Consider the following 16025-nt stretch of genomic DNA (forward strand, 5'->3'; position numbering starts at 1 on the left):
CGCAAGTGATTCTAATAAATCCTCCCACACGAATATTCGTATGGATAATGTTTATAGAAAATATCAGAATGACATCCTCGAACTTTTGCACTCGTTATTCTAGAACAAGATGATTTTGAATTATGTGGTATATATTTTTTAAATTGGGAAATCGCTCTCTTTTTCCAGGTTTTCGCAGTCGGAAGACCGTGGTTTGTTTGGGGCCCCACCCAAACCCCTGTAGTACCCCGTCATGGAGCGCGCCCGCAACTTCAATGCCACACTCCCTGCCACCCTCCTTTTCCTGCTCATCCACGCCCTCCTGTTGCCCCAGACGACGCGGGCAACGTCCATTGTCGACTCGTCGGATACCAATAAGCGGGACTTCCGTCACATCTCGCACAGAGGTAAGTTTGTATGAATGAAGAAGTAATATTCAACTTATTCAATAAAACTCAACTTATTTATACTTCGTATATAAATATGACACCTGCATTGCAACTTGCTTGTCCGCAATTGTGGGTGTAAAACTCATGTCGTAGCCTTAAATATTGTTTGCTTGCCCTAAGCTTCCTACCAATATGGTGAGCTTCAATTATGTATTAATCCCTTCTATCTTAAATGATTTATTCGAAGTGCCTATTAAAATGAGATGTGAGAAGTTTTAGGCAATGCACCTGACTGGAAACTGTCTTTAATGCTAACTGAAATACTATGTTCATGCGATGTCTTCTGTTCATTTCACTGCTTCCTTTAAACGAGCATTTACAGGCATTCGATGGTATCTGGCTCAACTTTGTGGAAGTTCACGTTCATTCAATGAAGAATGCAATGTATTCCCTTCCCATTCCTCCACAAGAATGGTATATAAATGAACCGCAGCTTGACAAATTTTTACCTCTGATGACGCCTAAGTGTTGAAAATATTGGTACCGAAATACAGAACAGTGGAAAAGTACATTGTGTTCTTCATTTAATGAGCATTTACAGGATTTAAATTTTCAGTATTCGTAAAATTTTTGATACTGTTCGATACTGTAGTACTGCTGGAAAAATGAAGGGTCGCACAAGGGTATTCATAATGTAAAAGTTTATAAACTTCATTTAAAGTTACCTGCTTTCCATTTATGTGAAATCCTGCCGATCTTCTAGTTAGAGTAAACATTCGTTATTTATTGCGACGGCACGCAATCCGAGAGGGAATATTCTTTCGTTTAATTGACTGCGTTCAAAAAATAATATTTCCGCCAGTAATGAAAAACGCTCCAAATTGCACTTTCAATAAATAGTGGCACCACTACTAGTAGGTGCACTGTGTCGTAAAATCTCGAGCTACATGCGAAGCTCGTCATTTGCCTTGAAATCCGGTTGTATAAGAGGGTGAGAATTAAGAGTTTAAACTTTCCGGACCATGCATGATTATAGAATTATAAGGCACATTCGGAATGCGCCCCGCCGTAAATGGAAGAAGGAGAAAGTTTGCCGGAGCGTGGGACGAAATCATCTCGACTCCGGTGAGGAAAGCATCTTAACGAGTAAGACATTTCATCGTTTCGGAAAGACTGCGAATCATCGACGTGAGAAATTAATAACATGGATGCGGCAGTCAAATCAAACAAAGAAAGAAAAATAATGCATCGGATACCGAATTCACCGGTTGTCCAAACAGTAACTCCTCTAATTCGGCTTCAAGGTGCACTTCTTACTGTTTCCTGAATACCTAATCTCAGTTATTTAGTGACTTCCAAAGTTTTCAATTCATCAAGCCACCACCCTCCGTGTCAGTAAAAATTTGAGGACGACAAAAATGCTTTCATTCGATCTTAGTGAAGTTTTGCTTATGGGAAGGTAATAATTGCCTAATACCTTTGTTTAAAAGTATAGCCCTAGATATAGCCCTATAGATGCTGCTTGCTTCATCATCAGTATTTCATTCCGATGATTTATTCTTAATTTAACTTAATTCTTTCCTATGTATGACATAGAGGCTGCCTCTTCTAGGGACATTAATTGAAACGGTGTCCCATTTTCTTAAGAGCCGCAGTTCTTCGGGTGAAGTTTTGAATCACGCTTACTCATGGCCGTGCCTATAATCTTCTTGACCTGCGCTGTCATTGTTTTTTTAGTGAAACCAATTAGTCTCACCTTAGGTATAGAGCAGTTAGTATCAGCAATTTGATTTTTTCCAAAAGCTGAGAGGATTAGTGTCGTGGAGCCGCATCTCTGTAGTCTGACTCGTTATCCCGAGGTTATCATTGCTTCCAAACCGAATTTCTGCTGTTTGATTAACTTTTAAAAAAATCATCCATTAAGAAAAAGCAAACCATATTTTGGGAAACATTTCCATTAAGGACGGTGCTAAATAAACACCATATTTAATGGCTGCATTTATGTTAGTACCAGAATCAAATAACCGGCCAGACTTACGGAACGCCATGTGGTTTTCGAATACGCTATCAACCCACTTCCGAACGATTTCCACACCGCAGTGTCACCTCCGTTTCAACCGGACAGCCATCAAAGCGCAGTAAATAACGAAGTGAAGCAGGACGAGTGGAAATCAAATAAATATAAAAAGCGTGCGCTTCGATTCTGGAATTTAGATAAGGAAGAGCTATGGACCGTGAGAAAAACTAGGTTTAGGCAGGCGTGGCCCTCTTGGTCGATGCCCACGGAAAAAGAAAACACCCAGCGCGTGGTTTTGGGTGGGCCCGTGGGAGTACGAGGTCCACCTAATATCAGAGCCTCTCGAGACGAAGAGCGCCGGTCTATTCCCACTGGGGCCCTTTTCTGTTTTGAGGTGGAACCTATCATTATTACATATATATATATATATATATATATATATATATATATATATATATATATATATATATATATCTGGATGGAAAATATTGAAGAACGGACTTGAAATCTGGTTGAAATACTTCAAAAAAACGTTGACAACGGCCTGGGCCACAGTTTAAGTTAAAGTTTATACTACATCATAATTTTCACTCCGCGAGGCGCAGCGGGGCGTGTTTTTGGAAGTGTTAGCAAACAAGACTCCATTATGTAATTGCGGGTGAATGAGATATTTATGATAGGAATTGTGGATAACAAATAGGGTTTTTAGTCACAAGCGTTACTCTAGCAAACATATCATTCACAACCTAGTTACTCTAAGGTTTTGAATGATATGTTTGCGAGGTAAAAAATGCATTTTAATCTAGCTATTCTCTTATCTATTCCCCCTATTTTATTTAATGCCTTTCTAACACCGCTAGCCTTACTTGTCGTTGTAATATTTGGAGTTAGTCAAATCATAATTTTTAAATGACCGCACTTACTTTCAATTCATGAGAATTTCTCTCAAATCTAGTGAATCGTCATTCAGTCCCTCTAATTACGAGTATTTTATTAGAACTTAGCCGATGGATCCCTGATGCGTGGAGTACGTACTTTTCTCCTATTCCAAATCCAAGTATAAACAGGGTATTCCAAGTATTTCTTGTCTCAGGCGTAAATTTATGGAATTTGCATAACATATTGAAATGAAATGAAATAATTTAATTTGTAATTCCAAACAATTTATTTGAAAAACACGACCCAGGTTTCGACGTTGAACGTCATCATCAGATGACGCTCAACATGACCTGATGATGAGGTTCAGCGTCGAACCATGGGTCGTGTTTTTTAAACTAAGTGTGTGGAATTACAAGGTAAATTATTTCATTTCATTTCAATATATTCTAAGTATAGTCAGGGTAAAGTAACATCTCTGCAATAGTTTGCTTAACTTGTTTTAGCCAATCGAGCGGATCTTGTTTAGACTACATCCAATTGCATACTTAAAAATTTCTCCCTTCCAGCGTATTTCACATATGGCCGAAGCTGGGCGAAATAATACCTAACCGTTAATATTTTATATTGAATTAATACTATAGCCCACCAATTGAAGCCAAGTTCCTGAGGAAGTAGCCGCGCATATTTTTCTCACGGCTAACTTAAACTTGTCACTACGGCTTCGATCACACAATTTGAGACTTACCGATCTTCTTCCGTCAAATATACGTCATAAGAACCATATGCAGAGATTAAAATTGTCGTCACTCCTAACTAAATCCATCAAAACACTCATTCCTCATATTTTCCGTTGGCGCCTAAAACCCCTGCCATACACCGATATTGGCTGCACCTTGAAGTAAATAAATTGGGTATAAGAATAGTATATCTTATCCCTATTAGGATTTGATCTTAAATTGCCCCAAAACTTCACTCCTTAAACGGTGAAGCTGTTGGAAAACGTCGTCGCTCATCATTTAATCGTCGTTTCGATGGATTTATCTTTGATTACTTAATACCATTAAGTTCCTTACTGCCGAATGTGGTATATCCGTAGCTTATTTTCATTGAAGAGAATAGAATAGAATTTGCCCAGGCTAATTTCCTTGTGCGAGGGAAAAAAAGTAACAATATTTTATTAAAATGCGGCCCATTCTGCGAATATTTTTTTAAGTACCTTCGATTAATCTAGAGGGCACTGTCCATTTACAAAATCTGATGTGAATAAAATATTATTATAAAGAAATAGGATTACTATTAAATGAAGATTGTTACTTTGATTTTCGAAATTTTAAATATTCTTCTAGGTGCTACCTTTTTCCTAAGAGTATGACATTACTTTCAAAATAGTTAACTTCGGGAAGACGTTCTTTCTAGCAAAAAAATTTTCCTGAAACTCCATTGTCGCTCTGCCACTCTACCACGCTTTCCTCTCTATGTCACTAGATATAAGTTACAGAGTAACTGAAATCACCTGCCACCCTCTATCAATCACTTACTTTCGGTGATTATTAGTTCTTACGACGTGCAAGCCTCAGAAAATTGAAAATGGTGCTCGTCGCGCTCGTAGTTTTTAGGAACAGTTCGGCTCCCGGTGACACCTCCGGAAACCCTCAGCTTCACCCAAGCTGAGTGGGTACCAGGTCTTCCTGAGAAACTGCAAGCGGGAGAGGGAATAAGGTATTGGCCCCCTACCCTGATGCGTGAATTCCACACCCGTTTGGTCTTAGTATTAGCTGAACTCTAACCTCACCTATCAAACCAATCTTAGGGTTGCTTACTGTGATAATAAGTTGGCAAGAATAAAATCGCAAGGCATTGGTATTTAAACGTGGAGTTTCTGAATGAACAGCGATTTCACCACTTTTTTTCAGTCTTTTGCAGAACTAAGGAGTGTTGAGCGTTGAGATGGGCATTAAATGCGAGGAATGTTCTTTATTGGAGGCATATAACAGGTAGCTAGCTGTTTTTATAGCTTATCTAATTTGATGCTTTCACGTGGCCGAACTTTCTATCAATTTTCATTCAATAAAACTCGGACAAGGATCTTAAGCGGCATAAAAGGCCGCCGAACCCGAGTTTATTTCTTTTTAGATTGCTTTTTTAAAAGCATTGGACGTACTTCGAGATTTTATTCAAAATCTCATCGCTGAAAACACGAAGAAGAATTTGGCCATGCGAGAGGCCTACTTGGGTTTGAAGATCGTGAACTCTGAATACTGAACCGGAAGCAATTCTTCAAGCCTTGACCGCCGAATAATTCATTCTGGAATTTTAATGCCCGTGGCCCTCACACTTTCCAATGACAAAATATCTACTTCCCGTTATTAACACGTTTTTTTTCCTTTTATAGTTTTTCACGATGAACATAGATGTAGTCCATATCACGAAGTAATCCTTCGTGTACGATCGGAAACCGAGTGTACTGAAAAAATCAAACAAACCAATGTGATCAACACAAAGGTTGGTTAGGTATATGGGTAAGGGTAAAGTTCACCTCGCGTAATTAAGGCGAGAGCACACATTCAGGGTAGGGAGAGCCGTTCTTTTCCCTATGCCTCCCACGGTTTCCGAGAAAGCTCTGGATACCATACAGCTAGGTTGAAGCTGAGGGTATCAAGAGAGTTCTCACTCGGATTTGAACTTGGGGACACCCTCCTATCGCCTAAAGCTTTACCCGCGGGACTACCCACCACGACTCCGAACGGCTATGCTGCATTGAGAAAATACGTCGTTTATAATGCTGAGGAAAACCATAATGGAAAATGAAACAAAATCGTGTCTTTATATTTCATTGGCATAAAGTAGCACAATTTTACTCAACTCAACGATTTGAATTCGTTGACGAACAAGATGTTCCGGCCTAATTGTAAAGTAAAATTTCCTTTGTTTGTCAAAATCAACCAATTGCAAAGTGGTTGGTTAGTTTTTGTAACGGATAAGGAAGATTTCTCAACTTTACTTCAACCCTGTTTTAATGGCCAAAATAGTTGGACTAGATATTTGAATTGATTTAGGTTGCGTTTATCAGACATAACTGATATGAGTGGTGTCGTTCAGGATCTCGAACGAATGATGGAATATGGGAGAAAAAAATCTTTTCCAACTTTGCAGAATAGTGAGCGTATTGCTGAAACCTGAATCCGGAAAAAATGTACAAAAAATGGAATATATTGTTGGTTTTTTGTTGGAAGATGGGCGAAATACGGAACCGACACCTTACGTCTATCATAATGTCGATCGATGGTAGGTGATTTGAGATACTGCGTCGTCGTCGGGAGTAGAAATCACTTGCGGGTTTCTCCCTTCCATTCTCCTTCCGCACATCGCCGTGAAGGAGCTGGTGAAGGACCTTTTACCAAGGTGGCAACCAATTGAGGAGAAATAACGTCAATGAAATAGGGGGTCGTATTAGTGGGGCGTTAGGTCTAGGAGGAACGTCCTCTCTCTCTCTCTCCCTCCCTCATCGCGGTCGAAAACATACCCCTCGGAAGAAAAACCGCGTTCGCTCCCCAAAAAATAAGCAAATATGCAAATGGACATTTTCTTTTTTTTCTCTCTTTGGCTTTTATGCGAAACGAATTGGCCTCCGCCGGTTGTTTCACGCACGCACTCGCACGAACACCGAATGGAAAGAAAAAATACGGAAGAACTCCCGGACGGGATTCCGTTCTTCTTCGTCTTCGTCCTGAGTCCGTACGCTTCTCCCGTTCTCCTCTTTTCAATCCTCCGTCCTTCCGCGCGTCGTCCTGGATGACCCGATTACGATAAGCATTTTTCGAAAGCAAAAGAATAAGACGAAAAAGACAACATTTCGAAGAGGAACTTGTTTTTTCGGACTGCTTTCTAATTATAGCTCCGAAAAGTGTTTATGCCCAGCGCGTGCCACAGTTTTCTGACGAATGAAAATTGAGCGATCTCCCATTTCCGCGGAGTGTCCGAAAACGTCCGCCGCATATATTAAATTAGTTCTGTGTTATTAATTGATGGGGGTTTTTCCAACAATGGACGATTCGGCGTCCAACGGTGCTTGGTGATTGTGATCGGGGCGACGGGGATCTGGTTTGCGTGGACGATCGCCATCTTTCAACTGTTCGCCCGTGTCCCTCCGGGAAAAAAATGCGTCTGAAACTTTTTAAGGACAGAACGATAAAACACTCGGAGAGTTCGGAGACAAGGAATTTTCCGGGTCAAATATTTTAATCTCGTAGACATCAATTCCGATAAATGTTCTTTTTTTTTATACCTGACATATACCCAATTTTTCAACTGAAGTGTTATATTCTTCGTCTTGTCTCGCGTGCATAATCTGATGGCAGAATTGTCGGAGAGTTTGAGAGTGAAAGAGATTTTCAAACGTGATATCTCGTTATACGGGACTCTATTCCTTGATTATTTCCTAAATTGATGCAAACTGGAATGGTTCCGGGATTCTGGTATTCCACTCCGTCCAAAAACTGGCCATTTGGTATTTCAAATAACAGCGGTAATATGAAGTCCTCTCGGTTGCCCGGGGGCCTTTGGTAAATGATACCCTTGCTGCCTTTATCCATGTTATTTGTCCGACGCTCAACTGTTTTAGGCGGTCGGCGACGTTGATTTGGTGCTGATGTATTTTAATTTCGCGAACAGCAGGCCGCTCATGCTACCGGCCCCTATTTTTTCTGGCAGAACGCCTCTTCTCCTCCTTAAGATCATTCTGCCCTTTCATCAACCTCATTTTAGCGGATTCGATAATCTATTTCATCCAATGGAATGAGAGAGTTTTCAGTTTCAGATGGAGAAGCATTCCCCAATTAAGGTTTCCATTGCCGAAGAAATACTTCGAAGATAGTGGCACAAGCCATCTTTGAAAAGTTAATTCTCAAAGGGATCTTTTATTTGGATTCTTTGCTCGATTTCACTGTTTACAACGCCACAATAAGAGTTGAATAAACATATCTCGATCAAAATTCAGTCTGAAATATATATATATATATATATATATATATATATATATATATATATATATATATATATATATATATATATATATATATATATATATGAACACAGTAACCAACCCGAAGGTCGGTTTAGTAGGTGATGGTAGAGATCACCCAGTACTAAGCCCTATACGGCGGGCGAAAATTCACACATCAGGGTAGGGGGGCCAGTTCCTTTCCCTGTGCCGGTTATGGTTTCCCAGAAAGACCTGGTACCCGAAAAATCGCATTAGCTTGGGTGAAGCTGCAGGTGCCCAGAGTGCCTTGCCCGGGAATCGAACCCGGGACCCGGCCAGCAGGCCAACGCTCTACCCACTGGACTACCGCGACACACACACACACACACACACACATATACATATATATATATATATATATATATATATATATATATATATATATATATATATGTGTGTGTGTGTGTGTGTGTGTGTGCTCAATGGAATAGAATTAATATTTCATGCATGATATAAATTAAACTTAAATATATTTCTTAAGTATTGAAATGAACATTGAAAGACAGAAATATAGGCAGGAGAGACTGAATAATAGATGTTAATTTTATATGCTAATGTAATCCGAAGATGTTCTTACATATTTTGTCTCGCAACAGTGTCAGATGATTCCCGAGTTAGACTTAGTGGCCGAGTGGTAACTTGACTGAGAGAGAGAGAGAAAGCGAGAGAGCGGGTATGAATGATGCTCAGGACTGGCGCAAGTGAAACATGACATAATGGCTTTTAGGTGGGCAAAAATTACATTTTAAACCCGACCGATCTAACGATTATTTCTCTAACCTTATATCAATGATCTCTTCCACCTCAGTGTAATGAGGTTAGTAATACGTTTTTAATATCATCCTAAAAGAGACATGCTTCTAATTTATTTGAGAGCATATAATTTAACCCTGTAGGAACTTGCTGAATTTTCCTAGAAATTTCCGTCCCAACTCATTGGAAATGATGTCGAAAGCATTTGAATTACCCAACCGTATAGATTGGATTTGAAGAAGTAGATTGTATGGTAAAAAAATTGCCTTGGCACCTTTTAAGGCCAGATTGGTGCCAGGTTTTTTGAGTCCTCCATTCAGTAACCTAATTCCTAGAGAACTAAACGTAATTCATACCTCTTCCTAATTGCGCATCTTTCTTAATGGTCTGTCGTCTAGAGACTCCATCAATAACTCCGAAAAAAGAACCTACATCTACGCGGAGGATAGAGGTTTTTTTCCTAGAGGGGTAACGTAATGGAATGGTTTCATTCAATCCCGACGGTGGACTTGGCGCTTGAGTACCAAAGTTCGGAGGAATAAAAAAAAGACGAACGTCTAGCGAGGGTGCTTCAAAGGTGGAACTCCTCCGATGGCGACCTTGTGAAGAGCGTCCGTTTATCAGGCATCCACCGTTAGGGAGGATCGGGCTGGGAAGGTGAGGCGGAAGAAGCGGGGGTGGACGGGGGTGTAAGTACAGAGGAGTTCTGTCAGGTGGGGGTGATTCTTTCTTGTGGGCGGAGTGGGGCGGTCGGCTGGTAAGTGGAGCTGGGGGCAAGAGGGTAGAGAAGAAGGGAGGAAACGACTACTCTGGCGCGGCGTGTAATTGCCAGGGAGCTTGTCTTGTGGGCATCCCATCTCATCGAACCTCTTCGACTTTTTTTGTGATTGCGTCGTCTTCATCCATCGCGGAGGTTCGAGGCCCAGCGGAACTGTTACGTACTTGGGACGTATTCCTCCACGCACGTAACCCCCGGAGGGTTGAAAACTTTTCTTATTGCCCTTCAACAAACAGACACGATCGAAGCGTTGTTGTGATCGGTGGCGGGATTGGGTGTAAGTCTTATGGAGTTCATTTGTGGTCATTTTTTTTTCACCGCCCGAGTTTCACTCAGTCAACCCGTTTTAAACTTCCTCCTGCAGTTCTCTAAGGTTCTTACATAAAAAAATTGATCGAAAGGTTTTCCGTGTTAAGATAGAACTTAAAAAGGAAAAAATCTACGTTTTTTCCTCTTATTGGATGCCAGGTAACTGTTAGAGAGAAAAATAGTTACTTTGTTACCTTTGTCCGAGAGAGGAAAAAGGTACCCTTTCCTCCTATATATTGCCCTAGGCTTATCTCTTAGGCCCAAAAGTGCGTTAAATTTGAATGGATGCATCTTTAACGATCGTAGTTAGCCTGTGATACCAGTACCTCTCAGGTCTGAAGGATTGGTTTATGGTTAACCCCCGGAAGTAGCGTTATAGTGGACATTTTATTGACTTCCCTCTTTCCGTAATTGCTTTAGCCACTTCCATCTTCGAGCCGCTTACCTCTTCTTGAATTCTTGAGCTCATATATGAATCGTTAAAGGTTAAAGTTGGAATTCAGTCTCAACTTAAGAATGGAATACTCACGTGGCGTGACTTCGGACGAGGAAATGGGAAGCATCCTGCGCTAGAATACAGAGAGCACTTGACTCGCCGACTCAGATTTGAGAATCGGCAGATTATGAAGCCTCGGAATCGAGAAATATGAGAGTATACCATCTTATTAATCAATTTTTTTACTTACATTCCTACAAATAATAAATAAAAAGTGCTTCAGAAAACCTCACGAGTATTTACACATGAGATTCAAAGGGTATGACGAGTTTTCTCCTGATTCTGTTTCCTTTTGCACTACTTGTATTACGTTGCCCATCGGGAAATGGTAGGTTCGTTGGGAGGAAATGGCGTGAAGAGAAATCCGTAGGCATCTAAACTTGATCTTAAAGGAATAGTGTCAATTGATCAAATTTTTCAGTACATAAATTCTTTACAGTTTGATCATCCTTGAAGGCTTAGCACCTAATAATGGATCAGGATTCAGTACTAAATGATACTACCTCGGGCACTATTCGGCGACGTCATGTGGGAAGACAGTGAATATAATCTATATTCTACGGTAAGAAGACCAAATATAGTTAACTATATTTTGTCTTCTTACCGTAATTCCTCCCTGTGAGTCTCGATTTCATAAATGCTATAATATATGATAGACTTATCCCTGATGTGAAATTATTGAAATATGCATGAAATATCCTGCAAATACAAGCATATTGAACGTTTTTGTTGCAAAAAATCTGTCATAATAATGAGAATTATTTAATATCGAATGATGAGGTGCGCCTGGACATAATTAGGTGACAAAATTACTATCATATTTGGAAACAAGTAATGGATCACGTACACATTGATGACCAGTTAAGTAAAGGTTGAGATACGCACACATATCCTGCCTTACGGAAATGAGAGGTTAGTTCGGTTGCAGCTCACGAGTGCTATTCGGAGCCATTAGTGCCAGAACTATTCAATGCCTATCAAGTTAACGTTGACGTGATGATATACAACCTCCGCTAGGGAAGAGTGGTGGAAGAATAAAATTACTATAATCTGCAGTGATAGAGGCCAATCTAGCTGGTAAGAATTTAGGGGCATGCGGTGGAACAGACAATGGTTGACAAACAAGGCCTCGGCCGGTGGCCTATTCTTAGCGATAGGCGCCAGGGGGTTCGAAGTTTGGCTCACTGTGGGACGAACTTAAGTAGAAATTTTGAGGTGGTGTAAAACGCTTAGCGAAGTCCCTCTCGTGTCAGCTACGTCGTCAAAAACTACTTTTACGGCTAGCATCAAACGTATTAGAGATTTAGTTCGATGGGTGACGTTTGAGTCTAAAGACTGGCGCGATTTGACAAATTGTGGAATTAATGTACATACTAGGTAGGGAGTCCGAAACGCGGATTTAACGACCTTTGGAAATTAACTAGACGATAGAGGTAGCTCATGAAACTGGGAAATTATTAGGATTTCTTGTTTCTCGCTAGTTTAAATCTTCCAGGCAAAATGAAAGAAATACGATTCCAGAATTGTCAACTATGAATAATTCCCTTCTGTCAAACATGTTTGCCCTCGCGAAAAACCAATATAAATCAACACAACGATTGCAACCAGAAAAATACCTTCTGTTAATCCTTTAGTGATCAATTTACATTCACCGATAATTGCGTAACAATGACTGGGGCAGTGACAACTCCTGACCTACCCCATGGAGGCTCGCAGCGTATGACATGGACGGAGATGTTACTGACGAAACGTTTGCTGGGTAACGTATCCCAAACTTTGGGTTTGTAGGCGGGCGACAGGAAGTACTTGACAGGAAAGGTACAGAATTGAGTTTTCATGAGCTAATATATATTAAAATGGATGCGTGGACTTATATTTGTGCATGTAAGCCTCGTGTCCTGCCGCTCACCCCGCCACACATCCTCGTGACGGTCTGCAGATTATTGTGTAGATATGGACGATCTATGTCTCAACTTTTCGATACAAAAATCGTCCAAGTTTTCTCATTTAGTCTTCCAATGAAAATTAGTCTGTGGCAACTTGCCACTTGTTTGTATTGCACGAAACGCGATCTTGAAGGTCTTATGCTAGTGCTCGACTCTTTTTTTAGGGAATTTATTTACTGGGGATTGAGGAATTGAGAATTACTGTTTCTCGGCCATCACTGCTGCTGGAAGTAATCCATGGGCCCTAATCAATGACAGTAGGGTATAGATATGAAAAAGGAAGTGGGCTATCCAAATCTCGCTATCTATCCATCCAACAGAAAAACTAACGAAAATGTGGATTAGAGTAGAAATATTTATTGAATTAGCGCAGTAGAACATACAAATTTTTCCCTGCCCACCGGGTTCTGTCTCCTAGCCGATGCCGAAACACAGTGTTGTTTCCTTGGCATTTTTACACGGATCGGAAAACACCGATCCGACTACCTTTGGTGGAAAAATAACGGAAAAGTGAGCACGCTCTAATTTCTGATGCGTAACCCACCACCCATTCAGTTCTGTGGCTTCTAAGGAAGCATTGTCTTTAAAACATTTTTTCATTTATATGCACGCTGAAATGTATCGCGTAGCATTTCTTTTATTTTTATCTTTTTATTTTGGGGATGTTTCGACGCTAGTTGGCAAATGACAATTTTCTCTCGATGAACGTGAACGGGATAGCTCGGAGAAAAAAAGAGGGGGGTGTTATTTTTATTTTCGGCGTCGCCACATGTCGATTGATTTTTCGGTGAACAGGGGAAGATGGACGGCCCTTGGGATGGCGAATATTGGACCGAGGGGGAAATCGGAAGAATTTGATAATGGCCCGTGTAATGGACGCGTTTGCCAACTGCCACCGTCGGGGTAAAAAGTACCCGTTTCATTTTTCCCTCTCCGCAGTGATTTCTTTGGAAACGACAGCCTTTTATACGAATTTTTTTTTGTTTCACATCCCCTCCGTTGCCTTACGCCTGCCATCTGCAGGGAGAAAATGATGCTGTCCCTCCCCCAGAGTACGTGAGCGAACGCCAAGGTCGGAAGAAGAGGTTTATCGCGCATGAGCGTTCATACTTATGCGTACATCTGCACATGGACACAGAGGTACTACCTACGGCGACGAATGAGTTTTATTTAGCTCCGGCATCCTTAAAACTTGTTCGCGTGCGGCAGAGGGAAGGAGCGATCTCTCGAGCGAGAGGGATCTCGCGACTACTCGAGAGTCATTAAGCGGACTTAATGCCGCAATGCATCACGACATTTGGCTCAAGTTTGGGACGGAGGAATTTTACGAGAACCTCAGAAATTGGCGCCTTCGCAGAGCTTTGAATTATGTAAAGTGCCACGTTATTTTTTTGCATAAAGAGCGGCAGCGTTACCTACCCTTGCGAAATTTCTCCCTCGACCAAGAAATAAAGATGCACAACACGTGGTCGCGGAGAAGAAAATGACGTGTTGCGGCAATGCATCCATGTCTGGATTCACGTCAAAATGAAAACTAATCACCTGAATAGAGGCGATTAGTTCAACATGCAATCTTGCAACGCCTGGTTTAAAAAAAACCCGACTCATAATTATTCTTGGATATAAGATCCCTTTAGTTCCTGCGAGAGATGATGTAACCTCATAATAAGCCTGATGAATGCAGCACTTTTGGCGCCCAATCGTGACTTACTCGATCTATTTTTGTCCTTTCCCCCCCCCCCCCTCCGCGGATTTTGGAGTAATGGAAGTGATAAATGGAATCGTAATATTTCGGTGGATAATGCAATGGCAATGCCTAGATCCTCGGGTAAGAATCGTGTCATAGCTGTATTTTAACTACAAGAGGAATGTAAATTGCTGACAGTTCATCTCAAATGTGTAAAATACTATTTAAAACATCGAATTTCACTGCTTGAAAGATGTTTGTAACTCTTAATGCCATAGTTTCGACCATATAACTTCTCAGGTCGTTCTTAACCTTTTAGTGTAGCATATAACATGGGTGGTGGTGCACTCCTGGCGTGGAATTGCCACAACAAACATCTCAGAGGTGGTAAGAAGAATATCCCTTCACCGTTCCTTCATTCCTAAATACGTATATTAACATTTTACCCACCTATCCTTTGGTGACAGAAGTAACCTCAAAAATCGATCGGATTCCTTAACAGCTTCGTGTCAATTCCCTTGAATTCGGTCAAACTATTACGCGGATTTCTTTCAAAGAATCTCGTACAATAAATCTGGGTGTAACTGACGCAAGAGTATTTATGTTTATTATGAAGTTAAATTGGGAAATTAAATTTCCATTAAATTTCTTGCTCAAAAATTAACGCGAAGCATTCTTGGATGCATGATGTTACAGAATGTTATTATGCCGTTAGGGCAGTCTGACGTGCCTACAACTCGCGGAACGATTCGCAACTGCCAGTTGGAACTATAGCTAACACTCCACTAGATGTCTGTCCTTATCGATTGTCCACATCCATCAATCCAAGTGATCTTTCTCGTAGTCATATTCCAATAATATTAAAGTTCGTTATTTTGCCGCGCCTCCCTGCTCCGCGCTGGAAAAAATTGGTTAAAATTCTTGGGAAAGATTCTTTGACTATGTGAAAGTCAGTCAAAGAGTTGGTTAAAACGTTAGGAGCGGGAATGAATGAAATTCGTACTTCTCGTCGATACGCCATGTCCATTTTCCTTGCCACAGTTCCATTTTATCGTTTTAAAAGTAATGAAAAAGGAAGAAACAAATAACTTCGCGTTTCCAGAGAAGAGAGTTTTTACTGCCGACTAGTTTTGCTACACTGCATCATCCGGACTGGAGTGTTTTACCATTGAAAAAGTCTTTGAGAAAGTGTTTTGCAATTAATACAAATCCAAAAAAGAAAGTGTTTTACGACGAAAAAAACGTTCTTCACACTACGATATTTTTTAAGTTATTTCTTTTCTCGTCTCGTCGGTGGGAAATAATGCATCCATAATTGCCCTGTAAACTTGTTCCCGAAAGATAGAATCTTTTAGGTACTAATGCCTCACGTCCGCGGAGTCGGGTATTTAGTTTCTCTGAAAGACCAGATACACGAAGAATCATAATGTTAGGGTCGTTCTCGGGGGCCGTCCGGAGGCACCGGGAATCAAACCAGGACCCTCCGTTCAGTAACCGAAAGCTATCCACATCAGGCTGCCAAACTCCCAATACTGAATTATGTTTTCAAAAATATTCATCTTACAAGCCTACACAAGAAGTTTCGGCCGGAGTTTACAGGTCACCCGCACTTGGAATAATAGCCTACCAATGTTGCTCGACTTAAATGTTCTGATTTCATATTTTAAAGAGTATTTTCAATTTTCATTTTGAAATATACGTCGATGAATTCGTAGTTGTTTGATCACGAAAATCATGAGTCTGAGTGGACA

At 40.7% G+C, this 16025-nt stretch overlaps 1 protein-coding gene across 1 annotated transcript in view; it reads left to right on the forward strand.

Annotated features, from left to right (window-relative positions):
- Positions 1-16025, forward strand: part of LOC139696425 (semaphorin 5c-like) — a 343494-nt gene that overhangs the window by 218246 nt on the left and 109223 nt on the right. The window contains exon 2 of the mRNA XM_071595187.1: positions 169-386. Coding sequence (XP_071451288.1) covers positions 233-386 — 154 coding nt within the window. The 5' untranslated portion in view covers positions 169-232. The remainder of the gene's footprint in view (positions 1-168; positions 387-16025) is intronic.

This window comes from Hetaerina americana, unplaced genomic scaffold, assembly GCF_022747635.1.
Source record: "Hetaerina americana unplaced genomic scaffold, ioHetAmer1.1.p SCAF_7, whole genome shotgun sequence".
NCBI lineage: Eukaryota > Metazoa > Arthropoda > Insecta > Odonata > Calopterygidae > Hetaerina > Hetaerina americana.